Raw genomic sequence first — 9,597 nt, 5'->3', positions numbered from 1 at the left:
CTATAGCATGTCGTCCCAAATATGGACAGAAAGTCATACTATAGCATGTCGTCCCAAATATGGACAGAAAGTCATACTATAGCATGTCGTCCCAAATATGACCAATTAAAGAACGACATGAATTTGATATTGTACGTTGTCCTGTTGTTTGATATAGCACTGTAGTGGAATTTAAATTTAGTCTTTAGGACCCTTCAATTTTTGGACCTTTTCTTCAAACCGGGCTCTTCCGCTTGCAACAATTGAAAAAGACGACACAATTGACAAATGTTGCAGTATCTTTATTATATAAGTGCTGCTGGACATGTTAAAAATATTCCCTCAACAATTTCCCATTACACCATTATCTGCTGGAAGAGCCGAGTGTATAAAACTATGACATTTAAAAAAACAACAAAAACAAAAAACAAACAGGTGACGCTCAATACAAATAAAAAAAAATACAAACTTCAGGATCCCTGGAAGCTACAAAAAGGGCCACAGTGAACTACCGCGCAAATCTACAGGAGCGAAGAACCTACTGTCGACAAAATAAATAGAGGCAGTCGAATCCGGCGGTGGCGGCTGATGTCGGAGGCGCGCTGACGGCACCATTCAAATATTTCATGTGTGAGCAGCGTTTGTAACAGACCGGTATGAAGAGCAGCGCTGAGCGCTGTGGTAGGGAAGGCCCGAGGCGATACGCTCACCCTACACAGTGAGCCCCCGGGGATCCAATTATCATGTATTTGTGAGGACCGCTTGTAAACAACTGCGGAATGTGTGGACGGGGGTGAAAGACATCCTTCATGAAACAATTGAGAGGCGCCCGCGTGATAATCGGAAAGGTCATTAGAGGCCCGCCTGATCACAAAAAAAGTCCTCCCCGCCTCTGTCTAGGATTCGGAGCTGCCCCGCGCGTCTTCGGTTTTACTCCTCGCCGGCGCTACAACAAAGCGGGAACTTCTCCAGTCAGCTGCTTTTTTTTTTTTTTTTTTTTTTTTTTTTTGAAGCCCCGGGCCGCCGGGCTCAGACGTACTCCTTGCTGCCGCTCGGAGGGCCCGAGCGGGAGCCGCCGACGGACGGGTACTTGGAGACCTGCTTCTTCCTGGGACAGGAAGCGGCCAGCATGGCCCCGCCCAGGACATCGAGGAGGGAACCGCCCCAGGCGATGAAGATGGCGGCGCCAAACTCAAACCTGCACAGACGAGAAGGTTGTTTTTGGTTGTTGTTGTTGTTTTTTTACTGCCCGGGAAAAAAAAGATGTACACAAACGAACTGAACATCTGGCCCAAGTTTAAATCTCCATTTGATGTTGCTTCTGTTTTATTATTTCTGGAACGTCAATGGAAGTTTGTGTAAAGACCGGCGGAACATGTGTGCAGTTTTTTTGCTCCTCGAAGCAAAACTCCTTAACATTTGGTGAACAGTAGTCACCGTAGCAACATATGTCATTTTTATGGGATACTGCTAAAAAAAAAAAAAAGAAGCCTAGAAAGTCAGAAAATTGACGGTGCAGTAGTAATATCTACCTGAAGTCGACCAACGTGAGCTAATATTAGCGACCAGGGAAGACTAACAGCAAAACCACTCAGTGTAGTGAATTGAGCAGGAGCGCTTTTGTTCATAAAATCTGATTTGCAACGGAGTTATTTCTTTTTCAGTTCAAGATATACAATAATGCCAAAGTTATCGCCTTTCCGTCCACGAGAGGAAAAAATGTACAAAAGGAAAAGTAACAAGAATGTAAGTACGCGAGACTACCGTTTATTATTATTATTATTATCATTTGAGGTGTATGAATGATTCATTAACGCGTCTGCATTTCACATCGGTCGGGCATCGTAACTCCGTTGCAATTACGTTACATCTAATTTAATCTGCAAAAGTAAACAATCGCAAGATTTAAACTTGTTGCTGCCGCGTGTAAATTCTGGATCCGCGTTGTGCAGTTCGTAACCACCGCAGCTGCTCGGCGTGGTGGAGCCCGAAGTACAACACCCACATGGAACGTACCAAATGAAGGTTTACGTCAAAGAGGGTAAAAGCAGCTCGTGCGAGTCGTTCCAAAAAAACTCATTCAAATCTCATTTCAATAAAAGTTACTTCCTACTGCTGCAAACCCAGGATCGGATCTTCATTTGAAATGGTCACGACGCGGCCGAGCGGCGGTCGACCGACGTGCGGTTTTACTCGCGGGCGCGCGCGTACGTACGCTCACTTTTACGTCGGGACCTCGTTTCGCGTTAAAAAAAAAAAAAAAAAAAAAAAAGGTTTCAAACGCTACGACGGGTCGGGAGAGCGCCCGCTGCGTTAGGATCACGTACTTGGTGTTGACGGGCGTGTAGGGGTTGTAGAAAGCCCGGATGACGTTGTGCGCGAACCAGGAGCACGCCACGATGGCACACAGTCCTGAGGGAGAGACAGAGAGACACAGAGAGACAGAGAGACACAGAGAGACAGAGAGAGCAGACATGCTTTCATCTCCTTTCCAGTCACCGGGGCAGCTCTACCTATCGACTCCGGCACACTTTAGCTCTTACATGTTTCTCTTCAGAGGCCGTTACACCGCAGTCGGCGCCGGGACTCGTTCGGTCTCATGACCTCCGAAGGATCCGACAGATGAGTGGAGGGGGGGGAGTCAAAACTCTCCTTGTTTGAGATCTTAAGCGGCCGTGTTTTCATGAAAATGACGTACCTCCCGTCGTATTACCGGACCACTCTGGTGGTACCCTAAATGATCCCCATAGCTTCTTCTTTTTTTTTTTTTTTTTTTTTTGCACAGTCAGCGAAATGTCGATCAGAAGGACCGGGCGCAAACGTCGCGCTGATGTTCAGCATCAGCCGACGTGTCCTAATGAATTTGGCGGCCCCTTGAATTTTCTAGCGCCACCACTTTTTAATTTTTTATTTAGAACATTTTACCGTACGTATACTCATGAGTGGATCCTAATAACGGCGATCTCTTTATTTTCTATCGACGAGCGTCGTCGACCGTCAGTTTCGGCCGTCTTCAACCAAACACCCGATGAAAGGGAAAGAGCACATTTCCGTCCACGTCGTAGCCTCGTTTAAAAGCTGTCGAGCGTTTCCTACATTTTGTGGCGTTGTCCTATATTTCGATTTTGAAAAGTCGTACCGTCGCCGCCGCTCGCGTCCGAGCCCGAACGCGCCCCCCCCCCCCCCCCCCCCACCGAGATTAAAAACGCTTAAAAATGAAAAACTAAACATTTTGGGTGCTTTCCATCCTGACACCCGTCAATCCCAGCTGGTCTTCGGGAGATTGAGCTCTTTGCTATCTTTTTCTTCTTGTTTGTTTAATTCTTTGCACTATTGTTGAAGTTTGTTTTAATTGAATTATTCTATTTATTGTATACGCTGTGCATTTTGATATTTAATATTTTACCGTTGTTTTATTGCTTCCCTGTACCTATAACGCTTGCTGTAGCGAGAAAAAAAAAACCCGTCCCCCTTGTGTGATTAATAAAGTAACTACCTGCCCCGTCTGCGTTACACCGTGATGGTTTCCGCGCTCACCTCCCACCAGCAGGACGATGCCTCCCGTCACGGCGACGCGGGACTTGCGTAGTTTGTCGCTTCCTCCGCAGGTGGTGCACTTCATGCCCATGCAGGCCACGCCGAGGCCCGCGACCGACACGATGATGCCGACTATCATCAGGGCGCGAGTTGCCTGGAGAGAACCTGCGGCGGACGGAGGGAGGGAAGGAAAACGCAGGGTGACGAAGGAGCCGGAGCGCAGTGCAGGAAGAGGAGTGCGTTTGGTCTGGTCTGTTCTGGGGGGGGGGGGGGGCAACGACTAAACGTAGGAGTTTTGAAGAAAAAAATAAAATAAATAAATACTGCAATTTGCACACACACAAAAAAAAACACCATATCATCTTATTTGCAAAATGCAAATCTGGAAGCTCAGATCAGGAAGTGCTACGGAACGGCTATTAAACAGGCTCCGACCTACCAGAGAGGCTTAATGTCCGGAGGTTGTGAATTACATTCACATTAGCCTGACAGGACACTTTAATGTGAGCTTTTCCTGGAAGTGGAAACCATGGGATACACAAGGACACACAAACAGAGGGGAGAAACACATCTCACGCTCTTTCATTGTCCCTGACTCCCCCCCCCCACCACCCCCTTCTCCACCCAGTATGTGGAGGCCTTCTGAAACACCAGTGTCAGTATCTGTCGGCACCCCCCCCCTCTTCATCCTATAAACCTATCACTGGGTGTGCACCCCCACCCCACCCCTCCCTCCACCCTGTCCACCTAGAACCAGTCTGTGCCAGCCTAGGCCATCCCTGCCCTGCCCAGACAAACAAACAAAACCCTCTGACAGTCAGGGAGGGATGGATGGAGGGATGGATGGATGGATGGATGGAGGGAGGGAGGGAGAGACAGAGGATATAAAGCTGAATATAAAGCCGTGAGGAAAAAGGAAACAATAGGGCGGATTAGTCAGCAGCAGGATGCACAGTTTCCTGCACACCGCTCTCGATGTCGGTGCCGAACAGTCTTTGGTAGTTTTGCAGTTTCACAAATCTGGTTACATCACAGAAATCCGCCGAGACGACAAAACAACCAATTACACCTGACATGTTTGGTGGTTTGATTACACTCTCTGTAATGCGGCTTCCCTGCATCGCTTACTTCTAGGGACACTTTGGATTTTTCTTGTTCTTGAGAATTATTCGCACGCGGCGGCAACATGAATACAAGTCGCTAATTGTATGAAACCAGTCCTATAGAACCACAGACTCACGAGTCCGTCGGGTCATGGCCAGATTAAAACAACACATTTTGACACGGGGTCACAGATACAGAGGACAGACACTTTCTAAATGTCAGCTCATACAATCAGATTGTCACAAACCGCTCACCCTCGAGAGTCTGAAACACGAAGCTGGTCGTTTACTTTTCCTGGCAGGTGATCCAGCTAAATATTAAGCTTAATTACGAGATGTAGTAGACAATGAATGTATCCCTTCCACGCGAGAATATGGACTTTACAATGAAAAGCTTAGGGGAAATGTCCAATTTCACAGTATTTGTAAAAGAAGTAACACTGTCTGACTTTTGTTGTTGTTGTTGTTGTTGTTATAGATAAGTTGTGTACCCACAAGTATTCCTGAGCGTTTCCGGTGAACAACGGGTGCTGCATAAATCAGGAGTTCTTAATTGGTGTGTATTCCTGCCTGCAAAACTTCTTTTCAGTCCCCATTCCACTGAATCATATTCATATTCATATTCACATGTCGTCTAGCTTAGTTCCACTGAGGATGCCTCTGGTGAAAGGGAGCAACACATATATAGCTTAGTTACTGTATTTTGACAACAAGGCACAACCACACGGACAAAAAGAGGGACTCGGCACCTCGTGTCAAATGCAACACGGTCACATCACGGGTGGTGGAACGATGCCCGGATAATGTGTCATCTACTATACGCGGGTGTGCAGGTGTTGGCGGTTGAGCGAGAGGGTGGAGGATTTCCCCCTAAAATGGGACAATGCACTAGTGAAGTTTGATTTTTCTCCTGGAGGTTGTACCAGCCTTCTGCACTTAAAAAGAATGTGATCGCGCACCTCCTCCTCCGAGGCGGCAGGTAAACCTAATCCGGGATAACAGTGCGCTCCATTGAGGAGCTCAGGTGGAGGTGGAGGTGCAGGTGCGTCTGCAGGTGGAGTCGTGAATAAGAGTGTGTACGTGTGCGCGAGGCGTGACAGCACAACGCTGGAAGACCAAGTCAAACGAGACAACACGGGATTTCATCAACTTCTACGCGAAAGCTATCAAACCCGGCGCGCTCTTATTTTGACAGGCTTGCGTTCACGTGAACATGTCGTCATTTCCTCCGGCGGGGGTCTCGGCTCACCGAAAAGCACAACTTACTATCGAGCTGCAGAATGGAGTCGTAGATTTTACACTGGAGCTGCCCGGTGCTTTGAAAAGCGCAGGACATCCACAGTCCCTGGTACATGGCCACCGCCGTGATGATGTTGTCCCCGATGTACGCGGACATCTTCCACTGCGGCAGGACGGTGCCGATAATCAGCCCGACGATGCCGATTAACGACAGGAAAAACCCCAGCAGCTGGATACCAGAGTTGGCCATCCTTGAAATAATAATAAAAAAAAAGAGTCCTCTTCTCCCGAGTCAACTTTGAAAAGAAAAAGAATCCTGTGTCCGATTCACCTTCTCCAAGTTAAAAAAAAAAAAAAAAAAGCTCCTGAAAAGTTTGTTGAGCTCTGATATATATATATATATATATATATTTAAAAAAAAGTCACTTAAAGGATGCTGAAGCCGCAGGTAAGAGTCCGAGTCTCTGCAGAGCTCAGTACCGGGGGTCTTCAGTCGGGGATGGGCATCCAAGATGTGGGTGACGGTGTGAAAGTGGGTGTGTAATTATCGTGCCCGCTGATGCGTGGAGTCGCAGCTCTCTCTCTCTCTCTCTCTCTCTGTCTGTCTCTGTCTCTGTGTGTCTCCCTCCGTGTCCAGTAAAGCAACAGGTTGTCTTTCCACTCCACACGTTGTCACTTTCTTCATGCGTCATGACAGCAACTTCACGCAGAGTGACCAAGACCGCTCATCCATTTTCACTTTTGATATTTCATCTGTTACAGCGAAAGTTTTGGCGCAAGTAAGATGCGGACACTTTGATTATTGCCCCTAAAGTCAGCCTGCTATTGATTCATCGTTTGCTTAACGAACACGAACTGCAGGAAACGACGTTTTATCCGGTTTAAACGTGTCAAAAGACACTTCGGGGTTCAGTGCGAGTTTTATGTCGCACTTGATCTTACACAGATTAGATTCAAAGTAGTTTACAGACAAAAGGTTAAAGATGGAAAAAAAAAAAAAAAGTGCAATCAAGTTCAATGATAAAAAACAAACAAACAAAAAAAAACAAGTTTAAATTGAATTCGAGTCATACTTATCAAAATAACTTTTGAAAACATTTGGGAACATTGAAGTACAAAGCAGAACCGGTTCCAGCAGGCTTTTAACTAGAAGTCAGTAATATCCATTAATGATACGTCAGCATTTTATACCCGGAGTTGCTTAATACTACCTTTACAATATATGTATTTGATCCGAGTTCATGAACATGCAGTTGTAGCAGCTTCCTGCGGTGGGCGGGCAACAACAACAAAACAACAAAAAAAACAACAACCTCATTTACACAATAGCAAGCATTGTCTTGTGTCAGAGGTCAGGCCGGCGCTGCAAGTGTGTGTTGGCTTCACACCGTGACCAAACAACAGTCCCACAGCAAAGGGAGAGGAAGTAATAAGCCACAATCCTGGAGGAAGTCGTCCCCGCCGCCAGGTTAATGGGAACGTGCTCACCTACTGTCTGGATCTTGTAATTAACGTGTAATGAGCTTCTTTTTTTCTTTTTTTTTTTTCTCCCAACAGCTCCGTTGCCCCCCCCCCCCACCCCTCCATCTCCCCCCCCACCTCCTCTGCCCAGCTCTGATGTCTCATTTTCTCACGTTCTTGCCCTTTCCTTCCCCTTTTACCCACCTCGCCTCTCACCATAACTCCCCCCCCCTCCTCCCGCCCCTCTACTGTATCCAGGCTTGTGTAACGGGCCTCGAGTCTTTGCTGCCGAGCACAACAAAAGCGCCATTGTTGCTGGGGAGGAATGACCTTGTAGTTTAAGGAATCTGTTTCTCTTTGATATAAAAGTTGATGAGGAGGAGGAGGAGAAGGAGGAGGAGGGGGAGGAGGAGGAGGAGGAGGGGGAGGAAGAAGAAGAGGAAGAGGGTGGTTTTTTTTTTTGGGGGGGGGGGGGGAGTTGAAAAAAAAGAAAAAAACGATGAGGAAAAATACAAGACAGGTGAACACAAAGCTCCGTGTGACAAGTGGAGGAGGAAGATGAGCAGGGAGACGATCGGGGGCCAGCCTCGGGCCTACCAGTGCCGTTGCTACTGGCGACCTGATTTATTTGATGTCCTCTTGGCTTGCTTTTCCACCCAGATCCCGCACAGCAAAGATCACAAAGAGAAGATTGCTCTTCTCCCCCCCCCCCCCACCCCACCTCTGCTCTCTCTCCTCTTTTACTACTTTCGTCTTTAAAAGCGTAAACACACATTTGTCTCGCCGGTTCAGCCGTTGCTCGACGCTCTATAGGAGGTGCAAAGGAAAACAGCTAAATCAGCCCAAAAGAGGGGCACCGACAGCATTCCCCCGTGGGCTCTCCCTCCCGTTCCCGGTGCCTCCTCTGGGTCTGAAGTGAGAGCGGAGTGCAAATCCAATGATTGAAGTCCTTTAAGTGCCCTTGGAAGTCACTGAGGCATTAGCAATAAAACACACTGGGCCCGCGGCTTTTCCCTGAAAAGCTCCAGAGTGCACAAATGAGGGGGTTGGCGCCCGTCTCTCCACGTCCCCGTCCCCCGTCCTCCCGCCTTCTCCACCTTCAGTCTTCTTATGCAACAAGACTGGTCTTTTGTACAGCAGCGGGGCAGGACCGAGAGATTCCTGGACTTATGGGCTCATTGTTCTCGTCTCCCCTCCGAGGCAACGAGGCGCTCTTTTCTCTCAAGTTTTTGGCAAGTGCTACATGCAGGGGAGAAACATATTTGGGCTCAATGAACACAATCACAGACTCTGTGGCTTCATGCTGCACATCAGTGAGTGTGACGATGGCGACAGTGTAACAAGTGGAATGTAATAAAACCTAATGGACCGGAGCAAAGATTAAAAAAAAAAAAAAAAAAGAAGACATAAAACGAGTAAAAACATCCTTCAAATTTAAGGCCCAGGTTCTTGATATTCTCATACATGTTGTCATTCATCTCTTTGTGGTCATTTTGTGTCTCCGTGTTTGTCACGTCATTTTTTTGTGTGTGTGTGTGTGTGTCATATTGTTGATTGTTTTGTATATCTTTTTTTTTAATTTAGTTGTTTTACATTTTGTTTTCGTTGCAACCTAACTAGCTCCTTCTGACAGCCCATTCTGAAGCCTTCAATTCGGCATTCGGCCAGACGTGACCATATCTGGACGAGTCGTAATAAACGACCAAATTGTTTTCAGATGGACCTCCAGAAAACTACTTTAGTGAATGACATTATAATGACTCGAGAACAATGAGAAGTTCAATGGGAGTCTATGGGGCCAGAGCCTTTTCGGAGCCAACCTCCGGTGGCCCTCGGTGGTATTGCAGTTTAGGGAACTTCCGCGTTAAGTCTCAATTTTCAGAGCTATGTCCACTTTTATATACAGTGAATGCTACCGACTAATGGCCATTCAGATGTCGCCCTTGGCAACAGCCCTAGCTCCTCCAGTTTGATCTTAAAACTGCCACAAATGTATTATTGACATCACAACAAAATTATGCTCATTTGACATCAGAACATTAAAAAAAAACATACCATAATTTACTGTGGAAAAAAAAAAAAGCCATAAATACATAATAAAAAAAGAAAACTCACTTTCTCAGTGTTCTCACTGTTGGCATGGCGACCCGGTGGTCCAGGATCAAATGAATCCAGTGTTGTGTTGCCTGTCCTGCAGCGCCTCAAACTCTGGTGATTTCCTGTAAGAGAACTTTGTTCATCTGCTCAAATCTCTGCAAACAAAGTCACGAGTGCCGTT

The 9,597-nt window shown here is 46.8% G+C and overlaps 1 protein-coding gene across 1 annotated transcript; it reads right to left on the bottom strand.

The window, feature by feature from the left end:
• Nucleotides 1-266: 266 nt before the first annotated feature.
• cldn7a (claudin 7a) lies at nucleotides 267-6,652 on the bottom strand. The gene is made up of 4 exons (XM_069714181.1): nucleotides 5,886-6,652; nucleotides 3,517-3,681; nucleotides 2,307-2,391; nucleotides 267-1,177 (listed from the first exon to the last, which is right to left on the bottom strand). Exons 1-4 carry the CDS (start codon nucleotides 6,106-6,108, stop codon nucleotides 1,009-1,011), a joined length of 642 nt encoding a protein of 213 aa, XP_069570282.1. The 5' UTR covers nucleotides 6,109-6,652; the 3' UTR covers nucleotides 267-1,008.
• Between the last annotated feature and the right edge of the window lie 2,945 nt (nucleotides 6,653-9,597).

Source organism: Brachyistius frenatus, unplaced genomic scaffold (assembly GCF_029030835.1).
Source record: "Brachyistius frenatus isolate BFR_SWC_R1_liver_20210118 unplaced genomic scaffold, ASM2903083v1 Contig_127, whole genome shotgun sequence".
NCBI lineage: Eukaryota > Metazoa > Chordata > Actinopteri > Embiotocidae > Brachyistius > Brachyistius frenatus.
Note: the sequence above shows the minus strand (reverse complement) of the source record. Positions and strands in the feature narration are given on the sequence as shown.